The sequence below is a fragment of the Lithobates pipiens genome, unplaced genomic scaffold (assembly GCF_037356315.1).
Source record: "Lithobates pipiens isolate NorthernLeopardFrog02 unplaced genomic scaffold, aLitPip1_a1.2 Scaffold_13, whole genome shotgun sequence".
NCBI lineage: Eukaryota > Metazoa > Chordata > Amphibia > Anura > Ranidae > Lithobates > Lithobates pipiens.
The window spans coordinates 147487080-147514145 of NW_027507718.1; the positions used below are offsets into that span (position 1 = coordinate 147487080).

Below are 27066 nucleotides of genomic sequence, written 5' to 3' on the forward strand. Positions count from 1 at the left end.
CAAAGTATACACCTCTCTGGAACAATAGGAAGCTACAAGAAATTTGGCGGGTTGGTAAAATCTTAGAATGGGAAAAATGTGGTATTGAAAGGTTGAACCACTTATATGGAGGCAGGGGTATTAAATCATTTGAAGAACTGCAAAAAGAATTCAAGATATCACAAAACTCATTCTATGCATATATACAAGTGAGACATGCCCTAAAGACCCAGTTTGGAAATGTATTATTAGTATGGGAAGAATTGCCATTGTTACATCTGGTAGCACAAGCAGGACCCACCAAAGGATTAATATCAAAATTTTACTCCCAGTTAGATAAACAGATTAATTGTGAGAGGAAAAGTAGGGTTGAGAAGGGGAAATGGGAGCTAGACGTAGGTAATATAACACAGTCACAGTGGAAAATGATCCTAGAAGCATGCCCAAAGGTCTCGGTTTCCCCCCCCATAAGATATCCCACCTGATGGTGATTAACAGAGCATACTATACCCCCCCAGAGATTATTTAGATTTGGTAAAAGAGTAGACGACAGCTGTCCCAGGTGTGGGGGGATGGGAAACTTAATACATATGCTCTGGAAGTGTCCTAAATTATTTCGATATTGGAAAGGAGTAGTAGAGACATTAAGCAGGGTCTTTGGGACCGTGATAGAATTAAATGCTGTGGTGTGTATCTTAGGATATAGAAATGAGAAAGCAGAGAGAAAGGGAGTAACTATTGCAATTCTAAGATGTCTATTTCAAGCCAGAAGGATGATCGCTAGGAGATGGCAATCAAACCTAGCCCACACAGTAGAAGATTGGGTGAGAGCTGTAAACGAATATCTATGTAAGGAGAGAGCAGTATATGCAAAACGAAATAACTTAAAAGAGTTTAATAGAAACTGGCGAGATTGGATAGAGGAGATGCATACCCCAGTATAAACTACAATAACAAAAGGAAGAGGATAGGGGGGGGGAGGTGGGAGGGAGTAGGAAAGAGAGGGATAAAGGTATTGGAATCACTTCAAGAAATTGGTTATAAAGGGAAAGGTGAAAAGAAAAAGAAGAGAAATACACGGAAGGGCAAAAGTATAAACATAACACTGGAGGGGAGGGGAGGGGGGGATGAAGGGATAGAAAGGGAGGGAAGGAGGGGGGGGGTTAATTTAATAGGAAAAATGAAGGAAGTGGAAAATAGATGAGGAGGGATGATGGGGGTTATGGTATTGTTTAGATATCGTTTTCATTTTGTTATCTATTTTCGGAGTATGGATGCATATACATGACTCCCCCCTTCCTTAAATCTCAGACTCTTGAATGGAAGGAACTTGTATTGGATTGTTGGTAACGCTATGTTATTTTTAAAATGACTAAAATGATGTCTGTATAATGTGTAAAATTTAATAAAGATTAAAAATAAAAAAAATATATATAATACTGAATACAAGGGAGGAATCCCATTAAATAATGCCCAACAAGAAGACCCCTAAGGAAGGGGCAAACACAGTGCTTCTTCTTTGGAATATACTTACAGGCAGTTGGTGGCCAAATAATTCAAAGTAGAGGAGGGATCCCTCTGTCCCAGTTCCTTTAGACAAGAAGTCTAGCTGGCAGCAATTTCCCCCTCTCCAAAATGGAGGGAGGTGAGATGGTGTCTCCTCGAAGTCCCCAGCATCTCTATTATGCACGCCATTGGGGCAAAGCAGGGCTGTGTCATTGTAGGTCAACAAGTGACATTGCCGAGCAACTGCACATGTGCAATATTAGCACGCAGCATGGCCGCATCTTTGCCATCACCGCCCACACTGGAGATGCCTCCCGGAGACCAGGCCCCAACACAATGGAGGGACTGCCACTGACACAGTAATTATTCTTTTTTTTAAATCTGTTTATTAACGTTTTTCTCTGTTACAATCACATTGTAAAACACAAAAAAATACAAAATACAACAATAACATATTACATTCTACACAAAAAAAAATATAAAAAAAATTATATAAATTCTTCTAATTTTCCTCCCTTTCCTCTACCCCTCCCCTCCATGAGCACCCCACACATATCCTTCCTACTTGAGCTATCATTCCTTAACTACTCTATAGCTAGTAAATAGTCTATTGACCCTCATACTTCTGTCTGATCCCAAAATAAATGGCATCAAACCTGGTAGCATCAGCCATGATTTCCCATATTTCATAAAATGTATTTGCTAAACCCCTATTCTTATACACCTGCCATTCCTTTAGCAATCTGTCATTTACCTGTATTCACCATTCCTCATATGTAGGGCTTCTAGACAATGTCCATTTCATCGCTATCAGTTTTCATGCTATAAATAGCATCCTATTAATGGGTATCCTAATTACCGGAGTGTATAATTCTTTATCTAATTGGTCTAATAAACATATGCTTGGTCGCATCATATTTACCTCAGGCATTTCTCAGTAATTTGTTAAATTACCTAAGTTAGAGGTATATTACCTTTGTTTGGAATTTTTACGTGGCTATATTGTAATGCTATAACATTGTACCACTAATTGTGAACTTGTTTATGGGCCTTTTATAGCAGCCCTTTGGTTGTGTTGTGACATATTGTAACTATCTTTTCTTTATCAATAAAAATTGTTTTAAAAAAAATAAAAATAAACATATGCTTGGATCTACTTGTATCTGGGTTTGATATGCCTGATTAATGGTTTCTACTACATTCTGCCAATACCTGAACAATTTAGGGCAGTTCCAAAGCATATGCATTAGGTCAACAGATACTCTTGAACATCTCGGGCATTCTGACATATCCTGCCTCCCCCATTGGTATAATTTAGCTGGGGTCCTTTAGGTTCTACATATTTTATATAATTGGGTTAAGCATTGCTGTGGAGATACGGATACAGACTGTACATATTCCAATATACACTGCCATGTTTCATCTGTGATTTTTCCAAGGTCCTTTTCTCATCCACTGTTGGCTAAACAACTATTTGCCTTCTGTGATTGCTCAGTCAGGCGGCCATAGAGAGTTGAAATAAGACCCCTCTTAACCCGTTTCTTTACAAGAACATCCATAAGTAGCATATTTTGTATCTTGGCTTTTTTATCTTTAAACTGACCCTGTAAGACAAGGCACAATTGTAAATATTGATAAAAGGTATAGGAGGGCAGTGAGTATTTTTTCTGAAAATCTTGAAATGTTTTTAACTTGTTATCTGTATAAAGCTGTGCAATATATTTTATCCCTTTTTCCCTCCACACTCCAAACCATTTTAATCTGCCCACTTCCTCATAGTTTTTATTTCCCCATAGGGGAGAATAGACTGAGAATAGACTGTTTTTATCTTAGCCCTAAAGATGAGCCTCAGTAAAGGAAATATGAAGGGAACCATGTAGACATACATTTGCCAGATATCAAACACTTATATCCATATGGAAGGAAATTCAATCCTCTCCTCCTGCCTTAGCATTTTTTTTAGTAGTTTTAATCAGTCAGCCCTGAGGAAAAACCTTCTAAGAAAGGCCTAAAACTTTCGGCTTTGTTTAATCCTGCTACGTGGAGTGGAGAGCGATGTGGTCTCTGGTGGACTCAGTGAGAAGTATGCGGTGTATAGGGAGCCGCTCAGGGGGAATGAGCAATTGTTAAACTCACTGAAACCAACCTGAACGGAACAGCAGGGATCATTCTGCCACTCTTACACAGAGACCCGGGGCTGGGGAATGAGCCACAGGCTTTTGAGATCTCCTTAACAAGAGCTCTATCAATCTGTTAAGTGGCAGCATTTTCGGTGGTGGAGGACCTTTTCTGTCATATCCTGTCACTACATCTTGGGTGGTACAGTGTTATGTCACTATTGAATAGAGTGCTAAGGACCCTTCATTTGAATACTGTTTGATTTATTATGACCTGGTGGAACATTCAATATTGTTATCCTGGAAACAATTGGATATTTGGACAATATTATTCACCTTTTGTATTTAAATTTTTTTATTATATTTTTCATGCATTATTTGGCACTAATATCAATATTAGTGTTTTTTTGTTATTGAGTCACTTGGAGAATTTTCTCAGTTCACATACTTTGTCATCATTCAAGTTTTTCAGCGCAGCAAATTTTTTCTAATTTTGTATATTGTGTGTTTCTCACATTTTAGTTGCAGCAGGTTTACTTATTTTGTTTTGATTAGTGACACTTTAAGAGTGATATTGGGACAGGGCAGTATGACACATTTTTTATTTTGCTCATATTATAATTTTACAGGAATCACATTGGGTGGGAGCTATAACTTTGGTCCTTCACAGAGAATTTGTGGGTAGTACTTCTCGGACCATTCTCCCCTGCTTCTCACCATTGACATGGAGAGACCATGGGCATATGTCCATGGCATTTTTATTAATAATTTTTTTTTTTTACTAGTAATGATGGCGATCAGCGATTTTTATTGTGACTGCGACATTATGGTGCACACTTTAGACATTTTTAACAAATTTTTGGGACCATTGTTATTTATACAGCAATCGGTGTTATACAAATGCACTAATTCCTGTGTAAATGACACTGGCAGTGAAGGGGTTAACCAGTGGGTGGCAGTGTAGGGGTTAAGTGTGTCCTAGGGGCGTGTCACTAACTGTGGGGGGCATGGCTGTGTGTTAGTGAACACTGATCTCTGCTCCAATCACAGGGAGCAGAGATCAGTGTCACTTGTTGCTAGGCAGAACGGGGAGATGCTGTTTACTTCCACATTTCCCCGTTCAGCCTCCCTGTGAAACGATCGCGGGTATCGAGTCCACAGGTCCTGCGACCAGACTCACGGGGGTCCTGACCGCCGCACGCATGTGATGGCACGGTGCCATTCTTAAAGGGACGTACCTGTACGCCCATATGCCTGTCCGTGCCATTCTGCTGACGTACATCGTCGTGCGCCAGTCAGGAAGTGGTTAAACAGTTATGCCGTGTACACACTACCAGTTTTTCCATCAGAATAAACTCTGACGGTTTTTCCAAAGGAGTTCTGCTGAAACGGACTTGCCTACACACGATCACACCAAAGTCCAATAGTTTAGAATGCAGTGACGTACAACATGTACAACGGGACTAGAAAAAGTAAGTTCAATAGCCAGTAGTCAATAGCTGCCCTTTCGTTGTTTTTGGTTCGTCGGAACAGCATACAGACGAACGGTTTTCCCAATAGAAATTGATTCAATCAGAAAGATTTAAAAAAAATTCTATTTCTAGGTCCGTCAGAATAAAAAAAAAAAAAAAAGTCAGCTGAAGCCCACACACGATCTGACTTTTTCTGCCGAAAAGTCCGACCGTGTGTACATGGCATTACAGTCCGACAAGGAGTGAAAGGTCCGTGACTTGGAGCAAATTGTTACGGATGCTGAAGTGGAATATATTGAGAACCCTAACCCTGGAGGGCATGTCCAAGATGGCGACCAGGGCGGCAGCACACTAGGAGAGCTCCGGCAGAAAAGAGCAAATATTACCCTAATCCCTGCATCCTTACCCCTGTATTGTGCCGGCGGAGATAATACCTGGGATCTGGCATGGAATGCGCAAAGGAAAGCGATCCACGATCCCCCCGCAGCACCGCAAAAAGCAACAAATCCTCCGGCAGGGTGCCGGCCTCACTTCCTGCCTCGGGGAAATCAAACATGGCGTCACAGACAGACGAGAACACTTAGGACCCTGCTATGCTGGAGTAGAACAATTTCACTGCTCTGATGCAGGCAATCACGGACTGCAAATTTACCCTAACAGGCAAGATTGATTCCCTGCAGCTAGATCTGGGTCTTATTAGTAAAGATGTGAACACTATCCGATCCAGAGTCACTGCGGTGGAGAACAGGGTGAGTGACACTGAGGACATGCTGCATGATCATGCGGCCTCGCTGCACGCGCTTAAAGCTAAAGTAAAGGGCCTAGAATCTCGCGCTGAGGATGCAGAGAACAGGAATCAGAAGAACAACCTCTGCATAGTGTGGCTTCCAGAGGCAGCTGAGGGGTCCGACCCAATGACCTTTATGGAGCAGCTGCTCTGCTCACCGCTACCCCAGGCCTCATTCTCGGCCCATTTTGTAGTGGAACAAGCGCATAGAATGCCAGCAACCAGACCTCCTGCTGGAAGCCTGCCACGCACATTTATATTGAAGCTTCTAAACTTCAGACACAGGGACCTGGTGCTCAGGGAAGCCAGGAAGATTGATGTGCTAAGCTACAAAACTCATGATCTTCCCCGACTACTCAGTGGATACCCAGCGACAGAGGAGATCGTTCAATCACGTCAAGCTCAGAAACAGGAAAATCAAGTACAGTATGCTCTTTCCAGCACGGCTATGGGTACAAGACGGTAAAACTGTACGGTTCTTTACATCCCCTGAAGATGCCTCCCACTGGCTGGATAGCCTTCCCAGGGCCTAATGCCTTCCAACACCTAAACAGCTTTTTGGCTAAAGGGCTTTAGCTCCTGTAAATACAGATACACGAGATGTCGTCAACCTGATAATCTGCAAAGGTGAAGTATGAGGGGGGTTTACCCCTGATATGTTGCATGTCTATAGGGCTGCTTAACTCCCATGCAGGGCTGTAGTTCTCCAGATGGAAAAACCATCAATGTATCAGAAAAACACAGAGTGGTGCTGTGGATACATATAGAAGTAAGACTGTGCCACGTCCTAATATATCATAGAAAGAGAAAAAATGGAGGGACTTATGGACTTTTTAGGCACCATAGACAAGACAATAAGTAGAAAAATAGAAAACTTTATTGGTAAAAAACAATGTATCATACTTGATACCAATCCATTAAAAAACATATTTGACGGGGGCGTGGCCGGCCAGCGGAGCGGATGGACGTGTAGGAGAGAAGCTCCATGGCATTCTGAGCAGTAAGGGCGAATTACAGCGGCGTTAACCCTCGTTTTCAGCCATAAGACCTACCAGCACCTGCGGGCAACATCCCTGATGCCATCCAAAAAGAGAAAAGGGCTTTCCAAACCGGGCAAAATGCTGGACTTTTTCGCTCATCAGCACCACATCCAGGCCCAAGATGGCGGCCGCGCACGAGGCCACCGGCCACAGCAGGAGCGGACGGACGGGTACACAGACCATAGCAGACTACAGGCAGCGGTCCCGCTCGAGCACTCGGTCCCCACCTCTGCATCTTCGAGCCCAGCAAAAAGCAGGCAGAGAACGGATGCCCATTTGAATGACACAGAGGAGGTGAGTGATCTTAATTCCTCCATGGACGACACCAGGGAATTGCAGGACTCTATTACTGATTTTCCCACACTGAATCAGCCTGTAATGGACACCACCTTAAAGGACATGTTAGTGTCCCTAAGATCCACTCTACATGCAGATATTATGGCTATCACTCAGCAATTTAAAAAAGAAGTGCATGCAGTTACTGACAGAGTGTCCCATGTTGAAGTGAAGATGGGGGAATTTGCTCAAACATTTAATGAACTTGTAGACGCCCATAACGATAGAGAAGAGGATATGGCGGCTATTAAAGCAAAATTAGCGGACCTCGAGGACCGGTCGAGGCGCAATAATATTAGAATCCGTGGGATACCTGAGTCCATCCAACTGCAGGAGCTGAGAGAATTCTTTATCAAGCTAATGAAAGTAGCCATTCCAGAACTAACTGAGGAGGAGCTGGTAGTGGATCGGATCCACAGGCTGCCAAGGCCTAAGAGTGTCCCAGCGCACTTGCCAAGGGACACGATAGTCAGGATCCACTTCTATCATATAAAAGAGAAGTTTGTCAGAGCGACCAGGAGAAGGGAGGAATTGCCCACGGAGCTCAAAGATTTGTCTTTCTTTGCCGACCTCTCGGCTTACACAATGCAGCAACGACGGCAGCTAGTTAGCATAACGAAACCTTTGAATAACCACAGAATTCCCTACAGGTGGCTGTATCCGGCTAAGTTGCTCATCACATATGATGGGAAATCGCATGTAGTGGCTAAAGTCGCAGAGGGCATCCGCCTCCTTGAAGAATGGCAAATTCTACTTCCACCGCGCACAGATCCAAACAAGTCGGGTTCACCTCTATCCACGCGCTCAAGCTCCGATGCTGAAACGGGTTGAGTCTAAGTTCTGACGATTATACTAAATTCGCCTTCATGCCCAGCTTGCTGGCTTACAGGTTTATTTTTTTCGTTTGTTTGTTTGGTTTTTTCTTTTCTAAAACATGTTCATTTTTTCTTGCTAACTGTTGGTTATACCTATACCCGCATTTACCCCCCCCGGTTTTAGCGGAATATTATCTGCACAGATTCATTAGTGAATCGCTACCTTTTTATTCGTTTTTCTGTTCTTTTATTTCTGTAGTCGCATATTTAGCAACTACTCTTTCCTTGGACCTGAACTTAATTCTTCCTTAGTTAGTCCACCGAGGGTGCAACTGTGAGCTTCTTTACCATCGCTACAATTTTGATCGAGGCCTAGTTGGGGATCCCTCCTCGTAAGAAAGTTATTTCAGGCCTGGTCGGCATCAGTTACTGAGACTTACATAATACATTATGGCCTTTACAATCTCATCGCTCAATGTCAAGGGGCTTAACAGTCCCTACAAACGCCAAATGGCGTGGAAGGAAGTTGCCAGACTACGCTGTGATATTGTTTGTTTTCAGGAATCCCACTTTATGACGGGAAAGCATCCTTCATTCCAGAACCGTAGATTTCCACAGGTGTTCTTAGCCAATGGCCCCAAGAAGAAAGCAGGAGTAATCATCGCGGTTAAGAACACCATCCCTTTCAGCCTTATAGACTCCCATATGGATCAATCGGGTCGGTACATTATTCTTATTTGTGAAATCGCTCAGGTTATATATACCCTGGTTAATGTGTATCTCCCAAATTCTAATCAACATAACTTCTTACAAAAGATTTTGAAAAAAGTGTCAAGTATGAAAAGCGGTCATGTTATCTTATGTGGGGATTTTAATTCCATTATGCATAGTGAGTTAGACGTATCTAACCCGCGTATACGTAAGTCCCGCAGGCCCACCTTAACAAAATTATTCTCTACTGCTGACCTCTATGATGTTTGGAGGTGCCAGCATGCATCAGAAAGGGACTATACCTTCTTTTCAAATGTACATCATTCATATTCTCGTATTGACAGATTTCATGTTGATAAATTTCTATTACAGAAGATTGTTAAATCAGACATTCATGCTATAACTTGGTCAGACCATGCGCCTATTTCGGTTAGGGTGGAGGGGAACGGCGCTGTTACGAGAGCAAACAGGTGGCGCAATGATGCATCCATCATTTCCCAGCCTGAGAATGCAAAATACCTACAGACTGCTATGACAGAATTTTTCGAGATCAATGCTCCGTCGGTGTCGGACCCCTTCACCCTCTGGAATACCCACAAGGTGTATATGAGGGGCTTATTAATCCAGTTAACCGCAAAGACCGGAAGGGGAGTGGCCTAGGCATGGCGGCGTGAGAGCCTGGTAGCGGAGCTCAGCTGCACCTCTAAGGAGACCGACAGTGCCTGTACGCACACCTTATCTAACCCATGCCGAGGAGAGGGAAAAGCGCCGGAGCACATACTCCAACCCGCTCATACATCACCCGATACTTGGCGGTAAAGCGGGCCCCTAAACAGCCGGCAGACGCGGACACCGGTATGCTGCGGACACAGGAGCCCATTGCGGAGGCACTGACACAGGCTCCGGCGGTCGAGCTGACACAGCGTGGAGCTACGGTGACCTCGCAGCTACGATCACAGGTACAGCGGAGAGAATCGGTTACATCATCAGAGATACTATCTGAGACAATATCTGAGACGGCTGGCGCAGTACATATGGTGGTGACCCCTATAGCCTCAGGAGGAGAGGAGCAGGTATGTACACATGCCACATGTAATACACAGGAGCAGGGGAATGAGCCGGATATTAGACAGCTTATTCAGGCTCTCCCAACGAAGGAAGATATACAAAAACTTCTGGCTGGCATAGTGGGTTCACTGAAAGAAGAAATTAAGGAGGTACGGGATAATATCACAGCGGTTGATAGTAGAGTGTGCAATCTAGAAAGGATAAATAATCTGACTGACATAAGGCTGGTGGCTATTGAGGACAAATTAAATAAACAACATCAGCAAATGGCTATGATACAACTGCATTCTGAAGAAACAGAAAATAGAAGTAGGAGGAACAATATCCGGATTAGGGGGATCCCTGAGGGAAGCGAGGGGGACACCCTAAGAGATATAGTGATAACTATCTTAAACCAAATGCTGCACAATCCCCCGAACACTCAGATTGAGCTTGACCGGGTGCATCGGATTCCCAGGATGCATGTTCCTGCACGGTTTAAATCACGAGATGTTTTATGTCGGGTACACTTTTACAGGGTAAAAGAGGACATACTAAGAGCGGCTTGGCAAGAGGGAACAGTAAAGTTTGAAGGAAGTGAAATACAAATATATCCGGATATATGTGGACAAACTAAAATGAGGAGAAGGATGCTAAAGCCCCTACTAGACTATCTGATAAGCCAAGGAGCTACATATAAATGGGGTCACCCATTAGCAGTAGTAGTGAAAAAGGGGGGGGCAAAGCTTCAATTTAAGGGAAACGACCCAACTCCCAGACCTCTTCTTTTTCCTGGGCGCAGAGGCTATTGAAGTCCCAAATTGGACAGAATTGTTGGAACGACCCTCCCAACAAAATTTATGGCAGAGGGAGAGACCTAGACCAAGCCCATCATAGGAAGAAGAAATCAGCATGGACTGATCGAGACAAATCAAAATGAACTTATAAAGAAAAAATGTTTTTTTTTTTTTTTTTTGGAAGGAATTAATAGATTTAAAGTATTATGATTTGTTAAAGTGTAAAAAATAATTTATTATACTTATGGTTATAAATTTTGTGTATAAGTATCAGGAAGGCGTAATGAGGATCTACTCTTGGATCTTAGTATAAATGGAATCTTATTAAGTCTGGGTTTGGGAATATGCATTTTTGAGGTTATTTATCCATGTAATTTTTTATTATATATTTTTTTTTTTTGGGGGGGGGGAGACCTCGGAGGGGGGGGAAGAAAACAGAAAACTGAATATATCCCATGAATGGGAATAGGAGGCGAAGATGGGGGGGGGGGGGGTGGGGCAGATATAGGGGAGGGGGGAGGTGGGGAGGGTAGGTGGGGTAAAATGTAGAGAGACACTAAGAGGTGTGATAATTAAATTAAATATAGTTTAATAAAGTTTAAGGGATGGGGGAGATATTAAAAGGTATATGAATAAATAAAATATTGCACTGTGGATAGGTTGATAATAATATACTACGGGTACATAAATATAAATTTTTTTTTTTTTCTCATTGAGAGGCATGTTTCTGAATTGTGATTGATGTTGTAAAATTGGATATTAGATGAGTACACGATTGGGTGTTTAAAGGGAAACATCTCCTTTTTTTATTTGTGTTTTTTTTTTTTTTTTTTTTTGGGGGTTGTTCTGGTTGAGTCAACCCCTCTCAACCAGAAGGTCACGTAGGGGGAATAAAAGGTTAATAAATATGAGATGTTATCACTAGGATAAGGGTATAACACAGAGATGAGGGAATCACTGGTGGATATGGATTGAGGGGGGAGGGAAGGGGGGGTATAGGGGAAATAGAGATTTCTTAGCGCCTTGATGACAGGACCCACTCCCTTATCTGACTGAGTAGCTGGACATGGGAGATATGGAGAGAAGAGGGAGGGAAGGGAGGGGGAGAGGCAAGGAGGAGAGGAGAGGGGAAAGGGAAAAAAGAGAAAGAAGAAAAAGGGAGAAGCTGAAAATAAGAGTAGAGAGTGAAAGAATGAATAGTAATGCTGGAAAAATATAATAATATAGGGACCCGCTTGGAGGTATTCCCCATATAAATATATGTTTTTTTTTTTTTCTTGTTATCTCTCCCTCGGAATTTAATAAATATAAAGTAATGGGGGCAGTGGGAGGAGAGGAAAAGAGGAAAGAAGAAAAGGAGAAAGGAGGGGGGGGGGGGGCTGGGAAAGATAGGGATGTAAAGGGGTCATTAAAATGCAAAAGATAGAATAGCTAAGAATTTCGATACATTAAAAAAGGGTTGATGGTGTGATAGGTTAAAGGGTGCATAGGGATTGCTAACAGAGCTCAGATCGCTGTCTTCCTTATTCACTTTCCATAAGTTAGACGCCTCTCCTTCTAGGGGAGGATAGCCAGAGGCGTCTTAAATTTTTATTTCTTTCTACTAGGCAATTGGCGGGCAGATTCTTAGCAGTAGAGAGCCTGCTAAAGCCTAGATTCTACATTACCTAGGGCCTTGAGTCTGTCTGGTCCTGGGATACTTTTTTTTTTTTTTTTTTTTTTTGTTCTCTTTCTCTCTGTTTTTTCTCTTCTCCTCCTCATTACCCCCTCCCCTCCTCCCAGTTATTTGGATTCTCGGTGTTGGGATTCGGTTGTAGCCAAGCGATAAAAGATGACTAGGATAAAATTGACTTCCTATAACGTAAAAGGGTTAAACAGCCCAGAGAAACGTACTAGATTGTTAACGGAACTAGGAAGATTGAAGACCCAAATTGTTTTCCTACAAGAGACACATTTTAGAAAGGATAAAATCCCAAAATTTGGAAATAGGAGATTTACTACAGTATATCATAGTGCGGCTCAGACTACAAAGGCAAATGGAGTATCAATTATGATTTCAAATCAAATACCATGGAAAGAATGTAAGATAATTACTGATGAGGCAGGACGACTTCTGATTGTTAAAGGTATTTTACAAGAACAAAAAGTAACACTAGTGAATATGTATTTACCGAACGAGGGCCAGGTCGCGGTACTTGAGGCATATCTGAATCTGGTATACCAAAATAAGGAAGGGATTTTGATGTTGGGAGGGGACTTGAATATCGCATTAGACCCGGCTCTGGATGTATCAAAGGGAGTCTCTCATCTATCTGCAGTGAAATTGCGCAGAGTGAAGAAAATGTTACAGGATTTGCAGTTAATAGATACATGGAGAATTCTCCACGTACAGGAAAGAGATTATACTTTTTTTTCAGCTAAACATAAAACATATACTAGAATAGACTATATTTTTATATCCCAAAGCGCATTGACCTGCGTAAAGGAGGCGTCCATAGGATCATTTACGCTGTCAGACCATGCACCAACTAATAGTGTTATGGAATGGGGAGAGAAAGTCCCGCGGGAATGGAACTGGAAGATGAATGAGACACTCCTGAGAGAACCAGAGTACGAGAACCAGATAGCCCAGGAACTGGAACTCTTTTTTATAGCAAATGAATCAGAGGAGGTAACCCCGCTATGTAGATGGGAAGCACATAAATGTTATATCAGGGGAATCCTTATTTCTTTAGGAGCACGGGCTCTGGGCGCTAAACTAGATACTCTGCTGGAAGAGATCCGGACACTCGAATCAGTACATAAGAAATCGCAGTTGCAACAGACTGAAGAAAAATTATTGAGGTTACAGTAAGAATGGAATTTGTTATTGACGGATAAAGCAAAAGCAAAATTAACTCGGTGCAGACAAATATATTATGAATATGGAAATAAACCCAGCAGAGTGCTGGCAAATGCGCTCAGAGAAACGAGAGCACGAAATTATATTGAGAGAATTAAAACCCAAGGAGATGTGTTAGTTAACTCACCACAGGCTATCGCGAAAGCATTTAGAGATTATTATACTACCCTATATCAAATTGAAAATCGACGGCCAAAGGTGGGGATACCTTCTAGAGGGGAAAAGGCAAAAGAATATATAATGACATCGGGAATGCCTAAGCTTCTCGAAGAAGAAGCAGAAAACATAGATGGACCAATTACAGTAGAGGAACTGTCAGAAGCCATTAAAGAAATGAAACCCGGAAAGGCCCCTGGCCCGGATGGGTATACATTACTTTATTATAAGACCTTTTTTGAAAAATTGGCACCAAAATTTATAGAGGCTTATAACTCAATACGAGAGGGGCAAAGGATGCGACCAGAAACACTAATGGCTCATATAACAGTGATCGCAAAAGAAGGGAAAGACCCAACTCAATGTACCAGTTACCGCCCAATTTCCTTATTAAATACAGACCTCAAGATTCTAACAAAAATACTAGCGAATAGACTCTTGCCATTTATTCCAGCTTTAATACATCCAGATCAAGTAGGTTTTACCCCTGGTAGGGAGGGAAGAGAAAATACGCAGAGAGTTATTGATGCTGTATATATAGCACAACACTATCAAAAACCGTTAGTACTTATATCGGCAGATGCGGAAAAGGCATTTGATAGGGTCGACTGGACATTCCTGAGAGCAACGCTACAGCATATAGGACTGAAAAAGGGGATGCAGAATTGGATTGATAGTTTATATTCCTGCCCAAAAGCTAGGGTGAAAATAAATGAAATAATGTCTGAACCATTCTGTATAAGGAATGGAACGCGTCAGGGATGTCCACTCTCCCCTATCATATTCATTCTTACATTAGAACCCTTTTTGAGAACAATCCGGGCTAACCCGGATATTCAGGGCATTTCAATAAGAAAAAATGATGAACATAAATTGGCCGTATATGCGGACGATCTGATGTTTTTTATAACCTCCCCAGGGATTTCTTTACCTTCTTTGTTATTGGAGTATCGCATATATGGAGAGATATCTAATTTTAAAGTAAATTATAGCAAATCGGAAGCGATGGGAGTAGAAATGAATAATGAAATGAAATCTCAGCTAGCGGCGCATTTCGCGTTCAGATGGACGGATTCCCACATATGTTATTTAGGGACTAAAATATCAAATAAGTTGAACAGACTGTTGGAACTAAACTTTAACCCATTAATACGACAGATTAAGCTAGACCTTGAACGTTGGGACAAAACGGTTTTTACATGGTTTGGGAGAATCAATATAATCAAAATGAACGTAATGCCGAGGCTGTTGTACTTGTTCCAAACTCTACCGATAAAGCTCCCGGTAAGATATCTGAGAGATTTGAGATCTAGATTCATAAAATTTATATGGGCAGGTAACAAAGCGAGAATACGTAGGGATATTCTGGTATTACCTAAAGAGAGAGGAGGGGTAGGATTCCCAGATCCAGTAGGCTACTATGAGGCATCACATCTAACACGGGTAATAGATTGGTGTAGAATCCAAAAAGAAAAACCTTGGATCGATATGGAACAAGCAATAATCCCGATACCATTGGAAGGAATAGTGTGGCTATCAGATGTAGAAATACCACAGGAAGTACGGAGACATCCGACAGTGGGTGCCACACTACAGGTAGTTCAAAAGTTATTTAAGAAAACCAGGATATCAGAATATCCAAGCCCTATGATACCAGTTCTGGGCACTCCTGGTTTTCAGCCAGGTTTGACAGATCAGGTTTTTAGGGATTTAAGACGAAAGGGAACCAGTAGGATTATACATTTCTCAATTGATAATCATGTAATGTATAAGGAAGAGATCGAACAAGAATTTAGGGAGTTTCTGCGATTAAGTAGGCAGAGAATACCGGTGATCAGGACACTATCTGAGTTCGAACAGATATGCTTAAAAGGTGAACCACTGAAACATTCCTTCTCATCAATGTACGTATTGCGGATGGAACAAGAAGCCTCACAAGATCTGGCTTTTATACGAGCATGGGAGAGGGACCTGGGAGTCACTTTCTCAGACTTACAGAAAAATAAGATCTTCATGTTCACGCATAAGGCGTCGATAGCAACTAGATACCAAGAAGGGGGCTACAAAATTTTGTCTAGATGGTATAGGACCCCAGAAGTATTGCACCGGATATACCCACAAGTATCAAATTTGTGCTGGCGCTGCCAGAGAGCCGAGGGTACCCTATTACATATATTCTGGGAGTGTACCGGGGTAAAAGATTTCTGGAAGATGGTATCGGAAACAGTGAAGGAAATAACAGATGTGTCTCTTGGGGAAAATCCGGCAGCTTTCTTATTGCATGATGTTCCGTTATCTATAGAAAAATATAAAAAATCTCTTTTAAGGCATTTGCTTACAGCAGCAAAAGCATGCATCCCAGTTCTATGGAAAACGACGCTGGCTCCAACCAAATCACAATGGATGAGCAGGGTATCGGAGATCCAACAAATGGAAAATCTGACTATGATACTGAAAGAGCAGGAAGATAGGTATCATGAAGTATGGAAACCCTATATTTTATATAGGGAACAAAACCATTAGATGCTGATTCCTGTTTGTTCTTTGTTTTTTTATAATTTTTTATTTTTTTTTGGGAGGGGTGGGGGAGGGGGGGGATGAGAGAGGGGGAGGAAATGAAAGGAGAACATTTTATTATTTATTTATTTTATTTTATTTTTTTTTTCGTTTTCCTATTTTTTGTTGTTTTGCTATTTGCTTCTTTTTCTTCAAAGACAAATAACCAGGGCTATACCAGGTTAAGGGGGAAAAAAAAATAATAATAATAGTGAATATAAGGAAATAGGTAATGTAATAGGAGAAATCTAGCATGATGAAATGATGAACGACTTGGTCTAAATATAAGATGTAGATGTGTATGTGTCTAGAAATGAAAGACTGTATCACTATATTATGAAAATAAAGAATTTATAAAAAAAAGAGGCAAAGGGCGGAGCGGCTTAACGGTCTATTAGTAAAAATAGAAAAGTTGGAATCTACAAATAAACAACACACTACACAAAAAATAAGAGAAGACCTGTTTGTTGCTCGACAAGAACTACGAGCTGTGCTGGTCTCACAGCAGGAGAACCGCCTTCGTTCCATTAAAGCTCATAGCTATAGATATAGCAACAAGGCGGGGAAACTGCTGGCGGGCCAGCTTAGGGAACGGATTACGCAACAAAGGATCAGGTCCATGATTTACCCCATTACGAAGCGGGAAGTGTGAAACCCTAAAGAAATTGCGGACGCCTTTAGCGACTATTATGAGTCCCTGTATAATCTCCAAAATGACCCAGAAACGTTTCAACCTTCCGACCGCTCGATTTCCGATTTCCTAAACTCGATCGATCTTCCCACTATCTCCCAAGGTGACTTAGAGGCGCTAAACTCGCCTTGCACAGTCCCCGAAATCCAAAAAATTATCCACAGTATGCCTCATAATAAAGCGCCGGGCCCGGACGGCTACTCTTCAGAGTATTACCAATTATTTCAAGCTGTACTATCTCCATATATGCAACAGATCTTTGATGCCGCGATGTCCAGAGCCTCTTTTCCGAACGAGATGCTTACGGCATCTATTATTACTTTGCCGAAGGCGGGTAAGGACCCTATACTACCGCAGAGTTACAGGCCGATATCGTTATTAAATGTCGACATTAAAGTGTATGCAAAACTGATTGCTAGTAGACTGGCAGGTTTGTTGCCAGGACTTGTTAACCAGGATCAGGTTGGCTTTGTATTAGGTTGGCAAGCCAACGACGCGACTAGGAGATTGCTTAACTTGATTTACTCAGCTGAGAAGTCGGGAAGGCCTTCTCTGCTCCTCTCACTGGACGCAGAGAAGGCCTTCGATAGAATTCACTGGGGATACTTGACTAGAGTTCTACAAAAGTTTGGGCTGGTGGGGCAGATCCTCCGGGCAATAATGGCTCTATATTCTTCTCCATCTGCTTATGTGTATTCCGAAGGGATGTTCTCCAAGCATTTTCGTATAACAAACGGCACCAGACAAGGCTGCCCGCTATCGCCCGTTATATTTGCATTAGTGATGGAGCCCTTCGCCGAAAATATTAGACGTCAGCTAGATGTACAAGGAATCCACTCCCAGCAAAAGCAGCACAAAATATCACTTTTTGCGGACGATGTCATTTCGACACTTTCCGATCCCCTTAAATCTATCATGGCAGCGCATGATATTATTGTGAAGTTCGGGAAGGCCTCCTATTATAAAATTAATGAAAATAAGTCCTGTGTCCTAGGAATTGGTATAGACAATCATGTTAAAGCGCAAATCCAAGGAGCTCTTCCATATCCGTGGGCCCTAGACTCTATAAAATATCTGGGTACTACTCTAACGCCCTCTTCAGCGCAGCTATTTCAGGCAAACTTTCCACCTTTATTAGAGTCACTCCAGTCAGATATAAATAGAATTAAAAAACACTATATATCGTGGCATGGGCGATTAGCGGCATATAAAATGCTACTGCTTCCTAAATTGACATACCTCTTCAGAGCACTCCCCATCCATATACCCATCCAGTTTTTTAAGGCTGCTCAGAGACAAATGTTAGAATTCATTTGGGAGGGGAAGAGAGCTAGGTTCGCTACTAGTGTGCAAAGTAAGAAAAAATTGGCAGGAGGTTTGGGAGTACCTGTTATCCGGGACTACGCCACAGCTGCGGTTCTGGATCAGCTTCAGGGTTGGTTTTCCACCCTGGAGCCGAAGCCTTGGTGTCAATTAGAACAGGCATGGATACATCCTAAGTCGCTCCGATCCCTCCTAATTGCATATAATGTCGAGCAATTCCACATTATTTATGACCACCCCACCATTAAAGCTTCCCTTCTAGCCTGGAAGGATTTACTTTCTTCATATGGTACTTCAGAAACGTTTACATTTATTCCCATCCCCATAGAGTCTCTTTATTGGTTGATTCCGAATCTTTCTCTGGCCATTTGGCAAAAAAGCGGAGTGTCTATGGTTCAAGATTTACTAGAGGGAAATCGCATTGTAGCCTTCCAGGCTCTCCAGAACAAGTATGGTATACCTCAATCCGAATTTCTGACATATTGTCAGATTCGGTCTTGGTTCCTAAAACAGAAGAGGCCCGGTACTAAGTTTATAACGTTGGTATGGGACTTCTTGAATTCATCCAAATCTAAATCTAAAGGGATATCGCTAATGTATGACTTACTTAACGCAAAGTCTTCTTTCTGCCGGTTTAGCCATTTGGAGAGGTGGGAAAAAGACCTGGGTCGGAAGTTCACTGAGCAACAATGGTTAATGGCTTTTAAACATAATACTAGCTTCTCGAGATGTTCGAATTATGAGGAGCTGGCTGCGAAGATAACGGCTAGATGGCATTTCACCCCCTATATTACAGCTAAATTCTCCAACGAACAGTCTAACGAGTGTTGGAGGGGTTGCGGTCAGGTGGGGACGCTGCTCCACATGTGGTGGAAGTGTCAGCATCTGCGGAGTTTTTGGAACGAAGTGTTTAAACTGATTGCCCGAGTTACGGGCGTCCTTCTCAGACCCTCCCCAGATAAGGCATTATTAAGCATTGGTATGTCAGACTATCCAGTACCCATGAGAACAATAGCTATGCATGTGGTCTTCGCGGCCAGGTCCTTGATAGTATATAAATGGAAATCAAAGGATACCCCACACATCTCAGAACTGATTTTGAAAGTGAATATTATTTCAGAGTATGAGAAAATCTTAGCATTCAGAGATGGATCCAGAAAGAAATATTTAGATAATTGGTCCGCTTGGAATGTCTCTTTAGGGAACCTGGCTATGAAAAGCACGTTCCCATGATAACTTATCCTTGCACCATTTCAGTACCCTTGTACCCATAACCTTGAATCTCAAATCCTGCACCCCAACCTTTCATCCTTCGCCATTTCTTCTCTTTTCTTACCTTTCCCTTTTTTCGGTTTCATCCTTTTTCTTTTGTATCTCTCTCCAATTTTCTCGTTCTTTTTCTTTTACTTTTCATCCTAGCCAATCTTCTATTGTAGAAGAATTAAGGTTGTTCCTCAACTATCAGGGTTAGAAAGTGCCTTGAGGAGGTATAATAGTTAAAAAATTTTATATTTGACTATAGTGTTGGATCTGCAGTAATACGTTTTATTTTTGTAATGTATTTTGTGCTATGTTGTGGTCATATTGTACCCTTCTCTGTAACATATTTCAAAGCATTGTAACCCGGATTGGTTTTGTATGTGCTTCTTTTTCTCTTTTTATTCTCAATAAAAATTATTTGAATTAAAAAACATATTTGACAATAATATTCGTAGTCAATGTATAACAATCAATATCAATTACTGCTACTATAAACTGCTCATTTCCAAAGAGGTTCTGAAAAAAATATGACAAAACAGTATACATTTACACACTATCATCATCAAAATAAGCATTATTTGCGGTTAAGAGTACATTTTTTTGATAGGAAGACTCAACATTTTTCGTATGATTTACCGCGCTTCTTCTGGAGCTCGTTATTATTGTGACTAGCAAAAAACAGTAAAGAAAACAAAATTAAATATTGACAAAGTATGTAAGGTCATAGGTTAATAAAGAAAAAGTATAAAGCATGTGAGCATGCACTGTCCAAAAAGCTCAAAGGTACCAAGGGCCCACCAACCAAAAAGGAGGACAAGGAGCAACGGGTCACCATGGGGGCGTGTATAACACAATGTAGAATGTGCTAATATAATAAAAAATTACTATCAGGGAACTTACTCAAGCAGCTGGTTTGGAGAAAAGAAGTTTAATTTATATATGTGTGTTTCTGACCTATATCACACATGGAGGGTACTATGTAACCACTAATTGTAACACGGCTGTAGGGGGAGGGGTTTTTAGATCCTTAGACCTCAACCCACATGGATAACTCCCCCCGAGTAGCCTATAAAGAGAATATTGTAAGAATTATAAACAAGAGCTTGTAATTTGTATAATTTAAAGGTTAATTAATAGGATAGTTAGTGTTAATATTAGATTTTATTATTCTCATTATTTTAATCCTTATACTAAACGTATATTAAAATTAATTTGAAAAAAAAATTCTGTTACATATATACTACTAATGAATCTATCACAGCAAGTAAACTTTAATGCTGTGCCTAGCAAAATATTCAAGAATAAACAAATTAATAGTTGTGGAGATAAGATTAATTAGGACATACTAACATGGAGGACTCACCAACAGGTAAAGGCTATAGTGAAGCCTGGTTTTCATTTTATCCAGTGGGTATACGTTTATGGAGTAACATAGCCAGGGGCCATGATAGACTAGTTCCAATATGTGGGGGAGAATTTACCCTCACACCAGATGGCCGCTAGGAGGTTCAAAAAAGCCAGCAAGAGATCTGTAATTACATTGTGTAGCCTTGTAAATCCCCAGCAGTACCAATGAGGATGTAGCCAGTATATAAATAATAACGAGCCCAAAGCGCTTACCACTGAAGTATCCCCAGCAGTGTTACCTGTATGTTGTATGTAGATAGTATGGATCAGCTGTGCAGAGATCGCACGGAGCGTGCTGCGTCCCTGCTCGTAGTCAGCCAATCGGAGAAGAGCCGACGTGACATCATTCGAGCCGCCCGCAGAGTCACTGCGCATGCGCCTGACCGACATAGCATTGCGCTCAGCATACCAGTCAGCCGGTGTTGTAAAATTTCATGCGACCCGTGATTTTCACTCACCCCGTCACTTCCGGTGAGGCTACGTCATTCGCACAGCTGACGGCGGGCCTTTACTGCGCATGTGTCAATCCCCTGCCCTTAACAGCGCATGCGCTGTAGATTTATTCTCACGGTGGAGAAAAATTATAGCCTCGAGTGGGCGGAGACTTGCGGGTGGGCGGGCGGAGCTGAACAGATGCTCAGGACGTCAGCAGCAGCCCCGCCCACCCTAATAACATGCCTCTGAATATTAAGTGGTGGTGAAAAATCACACTCAAGTGGGCGGAGATTTTCTCCAGGCGGAGGCTTCAGGAAAATGTCTCCGGAATCAGGGACAGGTGTGAATAGAGACGAGTCCTGGAAGATGCTGATAAAAGGGACATTGGTGGAATGGAAGGGGTTTGGAGAGGAGGTGGGCAGGGGAGCTGTTTTGGTCTAAAGCAGCAAAAGAATCACAACTCCCAGCAGGTGAGGGGGGGCTGAGTTCTGGAGCTTGTGGGCTTTGCTGGGACTTTGTAGTTCAGTTCTAGGTGGAGGAAGGATACACAGAGCATGCTGGGATATGTAGTGCTCCGGTGTGGGGGAGGGGACATGCTGGGATATGTAGTGCTCCGGTGTGGGGGGACGGGACATGCTGCGATATGTAGTGCTCCGGTGTGGGGGAGGGGACATGCTGGGATATGTAGTGCTCTGGTGTGGGGGAGGGGACATGCTGGGATATGTAGTGCTCCGGTGTGGGGGAGGGGACATGCTGGGATATGTAGTGCTCCGGTGTGGGGGGACGGGACATGCTGCGATATGTAGTGCTCCGGTGTGGGGGGATGGGACATGCTGCGATATGTAGTGCTCCGGTGTGGGGGAGGGGACATGCTGGGATATGTAGTGCTCTGGTGTGGGGGAGGGGACATGCTGGGATATGTAGTGCTCCGGTGTGGGGGAGGGGACATGCTGGGATATGTAGTGCTCCGGTGTGGGGGGACGGGACATGCTGGGATATGTAGTGCTCCGGTGTGGGGGGACGCGACATGCTGCGATATGTAGTGCTCCGGTGTGGGGGGATGGGACATGCTGCGATATGTAGTGCTCCGGTGTGGGGGGACGGGACATGCTGGGATATGTAGTGCTCCGGTGTGGGGGAGGGGACATGCTGGGATATGTAGTGCTCTGGTGTGGGGGCGGGGACATGCTGGGATATGTAGTGCTCTGGTGTGGGGGTGGGGGGACATGCTGGGATATGTAGTTCCCCGGTGTGGGGGTGGGGACATGCTGGGATATGTAGTGCTCTGGTGTGGGGGAGGGGATATGCTGGGATAGGTAGTGCTCTGGTGTGTGTGTGTGTGTGTGTGTGTGTGTGTGTGTGTGGGGGGGGGGGGGGGGGACACATGCTGGGATATGTAGTACTCCTCCAGTGTGGGGGATAATGTATAGATTGATGTCGGTGTCCCCGTCTCATCTCCTTCCTGTCTCCTCTCTCAGGCACCATGCTGTACGAAATCTCCAGGATCATCCAGGGCGGCGCTGCCGTCTGCCGCCACGCCTCCACCGCCGCCGCCGCCAGGGTAGAGCATGAACACCTATTCCCTGTGAGTACTGATTGGTTGGGGGAGGGGTTAACCGCCTGGAGTGTCCCCAGTGGGGGAGGGGCATGCCACCTAATGTGCGCGCTCTGCTGCCGGACGGAGCCCCATAGACACTATGCCTCTCTGGATATAAATTTGGATACATTTGTAGCCATTCGGATGTATCTGAATCTCGGAGATGAAATGGTAACACATTTTTGTTGAAATTTAATTTACGTTCATCGTTTTCTCACCCATTCCAAATTATTTATGTACGACTTGGATTCGGATCGTTTGGGGGGAGGGGGAGAAACAAAAAGGTCAACCGATTCGAATCCTGTGTCAAGAAATAGCTGGTTGCTAAAGGGGGGGGTGGCCGCCGCCGCCTCCTTAACAACCAATGAGTCATCAGCTGTCAGCGGGCTTCCCTACTGGCTGAAATGTAAAACACCCCACCCCCTTTGTGACATCAACAGCCCAGCGTTACCTGGTTGGTGATGTCACAGGGGCGGGGCCACCCCTTAGCCATGTAAGAACCGTCGGACATTCAACAGCGTGGAGCGTTCGAAAGGGGTTTTTATTTATTTTTTAATTTTTTGGGGTGGAAAGGGTAGGGGTACTACGTACCTCATACTCATTCACATAGTTGGAGGTAGTGTGGGATCTGGGGGGGACTCCTTTGTTTTTTTGCTAATACCCCCCCCCCCCTTTCCTTGCCTGCCCCTCGGTCTGCATCGGATAAGGGCCTGGGGGGGACTTTTTATTTACTATTTTTGATCTATGTACACCATACTCATTCACATAGGTGGGTAGGGCGGGATCTGGGGTCCCCCCCCCACAACCACCAGCCAGGGTTGTTGGAAAGAGGCCCTTGTCCCCATCAGCATGGTGCTTAGGGCAGGGCCCTGGTATGGTGACCTGGTATGGTTTGGGGTGGGGGGGCACTTGCTCATACACCCCCCCTTCCCCCTTTCCTGGGTTGCATGCTTGGATAAAGGTCCGGACCCCTATGCTTTTTTTTTTTTTTTTTATTCCTCTTCCCCATCGGGGGGGGGGGGGGGGGGCTGGTGCCCATGCAGGGTTGGTTGTTGGGGGGGGGGGGGGGGTTTGTTTTTTTTTTCCAGGATTTTCTATTGCCAGCACTCATTTGTTTTTACGTTTCAGCTGTCAGTGGGGAATCCCGCTGACAGCCAACGAGTCGTCGGTTGCTAAGGACGTGGCGGACGGCGCCCCCAGCCCGATCCTTAGCAACCAGCTATTTCTTCACACAGAATTTGAATCATTGATCGTGTGGTGTTTGTGTTTTGTTTTGGGTTTTGTTTTGTTTTTTGTTTTTTTTATTTTTTGTTTTTTACGAGTTCAAATTGTTTTTCAAAAAATTGTGGAATCCGTCAGAAAATGAATAAACAAAATTAAAATTTTTAACTAAAATTCTGAAACCAAAATTTGGTAACGTAAGAAATTTGAATGTTCTGCACACACCTCTAGTGCCGCTCACACCCTGACCGCGGGACGGTGATCGCTGTCAGTGGGAGGTGATCCCAAACATCTGCTTCCTATAGGCTGAATATCCACCAAAGACTCCACCCAGAATGTCTTCTTTTTAACCCTCCCAATCATAGAAAAGCCAAAGCGAAGGGCACAGGTCTGACATCTGTTTATTTATTTTTAAATCTGCAGGCCGCCCTCCAACCGCGGGACTACGCCGTGCCCAACCCCACCTGGAACCCCGAAACCAAGAGGCTGTACGAGGAGCTGAGCCGAGACCCGAGCTGGAGGAGACTTCCCTCCTACGAGGAGTTCGCTGGCAGCAGATCGAGTACAAGAATAAGAATAGTGTTTGGCTGTGGTGGGGGATGACATTAGAGTGTAAGCTCCTCTGGTGACCTCTGACCTCCTCCTGTACAGGTATGAGCCTGGAGGCCGACGGGGAAACTCGTTTCTTCACCAGGAACCTGGACCAGGAAGGAATCGGCTTTGAGTATTGTATGTTCTATAACGAGGCGGAGAAGAGGACAGTCTGCATATTCCAGCCCGGGCCCTATCTGGGGGGCCTCGCAGGGTGAGCGTTATTTTCTTTTTTTTTTTTTCTTTTTTTTTTTTTCTTCGCAGAGCCTACCCTAACCAGAATCCTTTGGTTCCTCGGGCTCTCCTTGTTCTCCTTCCACCTCTCGCGTCCCCTCTTGCCTTCTTCTAGGTACACACACGGGGGCTGCATCGCCACCATCGTAGACTCCACCGTGGGGGCGGGAATTGTAAACAGCATCGGACCGGCTATGACCGCCAACCTGAACCTCGACTATCGGAGGTAAGCGCCCAGGGGGGAGAAGAGGACCTACCTGACACTACATGGTTGTCAGGAGATTGTACAATCGATGGCCGGCGGTGATGATGTGGTAGTGACAGGGGAAGAATAATATTGGGGAGACTCTCGCGGGGGGGGGGGGTAGGAGTTGTTGATGTTCTGAAGCTGTGATAGCAGAGAGGTGTAATGAGGTTCTCTTTGTGTCTGTAGTCCGATTCCTCTGGGATCCACAGTCCTCATAGACAGCCGAGTGGAGAAGGTCGACGGTCAGAAAGTCTACACCAGATGCCAGGTCCGCAGTCATGACAGCGCTGTGCTTCACAGCGAGGCCACCGGTGAGGACTACTGCTGGGAAATCTTCATTCTGTAACTCCGTTCCTTCCTCTCTTGTCTCTCCTGTCACTCATCTGTGGTTTCTGATCTGTCGCTCCTGTCATTGCTCTTCTGTCCCTCCTCCTCCTCTGCCATTCCTGTTTCTTGTCTGCTGTTCCTGACTCTGCTCCTTTGTTGCTCCTCTGCCAGTGCTGGCGTTGCTCCGCTGCCATTCCTGTTTCTTGTCTGCTGTTCCTGTTGCTGCCCCTCTGCCATTCCTGACATTGCTCCTCTGTCCCTTCTTGTTGCTGCTCCTCTCTCCTTCTTGTCTGCCGTTCCTCTGTTGCTGCTCCTCCTCTCTCTCCTGTCATTGCTCCCGACGTTGCTCCTCTGCTGTTCCTCTTCATTGTCTGCTGTTCCTGACGTTGCTTCTCTGCCGTTTCTGTTATTGCTCCTCTCTTCCTCTGTCATTCCTGGTGTTGCTCCTCTGTTGTTGCTCCTCTGTCCCTGCTGTTGCTGCTCCTCTCTCCCTCCTTCTCTGCCGTTCCTAGCATTGCTCCTCTGCCACTCCTGTTTCTTTGTCTGCTGTTCCTGTCACTGCTCCTCTCTCCCTCCTCTGCCATCCCTGTTGTCTGCTGATCCTGTTGCTGCTCCTCTCTCCCTCCTTCTCTGCCATTCCGGTTTCTTGTCTGCTGTTTCTGTTGCTGCTCCTCTCTCATTCCTCCTCCTCCTCCTCCTCCCTCCTCTGCCTTTTCTGTTGCTCTTGTTGTTCTGACAATTTACACTTTTTTTTTTTTCTCTCCTCCAGCTTTGTACGTTATGTTGAAGTCAGGAGAATCTGAAGCCCGACTATAATTTGCACATCTCAGACCTCAAGAAATGTTACAGATTCTGTTGGTTGGCAGCTGCACTTTGTACTGTAATGTATCCTGTCTGTCACTAGAGGGCAGCAGATCCCGTACCATAGAAACCCTCCTGGGAGAACTTTTTTATAATGTACTCACCGCTCTCTTGGATTGATCTTTTGTAGCGGTCCCTTTTTTCTAGGTGCAATGACCTCAAACCCGCCCCCACCATGTACCCGTTTTTGTACAGCCCTGTTCTTTGCCTCCTCCCAACCAAATGTAATTAATAATCGTTCATAATTATTGTATGTGACGTTTATTTAAACTGAATAAATACAGAAAATATTTTCACAGCATTTCAAGTGTTGCAAATACCTTCATTGTATCTTCTTCATCCTGGGGACCGTTCCTCCTCTCGCTTCATCCTCGGGACCGTTCCTCCTCTCGCTTCATCCTGGGGACCGTTCCTCCTCTCCTCATCCTGGGGAACATAACTCCTTTTGCCTCTTCGAGGGAACCATTCATCCTCTCTCCTCATGCTGGGAACCATTCCTCCTCTCTTCTCACCCTGAGGACCATTCCTACTCCTCATGCTGGGGACCATTCCTCCTCTCCTCTTCTCACCCTGAGGACCATTCCTACTCCTCATCCTGGACACCATTCCTCATCTCTCCTCATGCTGGGAACCATTCCTCCTCTCTTCTCA

General features: G+C 43.9%; 1 protein-coding gene and 1 long non-coding RNA gene across 2 annotated transcripts; one reads left to right on the top strand and one right to left on the bottom strand.

The window, feature by feature from the left end:
• Positions 1–18938: 18938 nt before the first annotated feature.
• On the bottom strand, positions 18939–21219 carry LOC143974391 (uncharacterized). Its single transcript, XR_013272209.1, has 3 exons — positions 21116–21219; positions 20859–21024; positions 18939–20163 (listed from the first exon to the last, which is right to left on the bottom strand). It is a non-coding gene; the product is annotated as an uncharacterized LOC143974391 (long non-coding RNA).
• Positions 21220–21640: 421 nt separating this feature from the next.
• LOC143974392 (acyl-coenzyme A thioesterase THEM4-like) lies at positions 21641–26660 on the top strand. The gene is made up of 7 exons (XM_077475715.1): positions 21641–21677; positions 22816–22922; positions 24579–24717; positions 24807–24960; positions 25096–25206; positions 25414–25538; positions 26324–26660. Exons 1-7 carry the CDS (start codon positions 21656–21658, stop codon positions 26368–26370), a joined length of 705 nt encoding a protein of 234 aa, XP_077331841.1. The 5' UTR covers positions 21641–21655; the 3' UTR covers positions 26371–26660.
• Positions 26661–27066: the final 406 nt, after the last annotated feature.

Coding starts and splice junctions, on each gene's coding strand:
- LOC143974392 (XM_077475715.1), top strand. CDS start 21,656: ATGTCTCCGGAATCAGGGACAG. Junction 25,207..25,413: donor CTGAACCTCGACTATCGGAG/GTAAGCGCCCAG, acceptor TTGTGTCTGTAG/TCCGATTCCTCTGGGATCCA. Junction 25,539..26,323: donor GCTTCACAGCGAGGCCACCG/GTGAGGACTACT, acceptor TCTCTCCTCCAG/CTTTGTACGTTATGTTGAAG.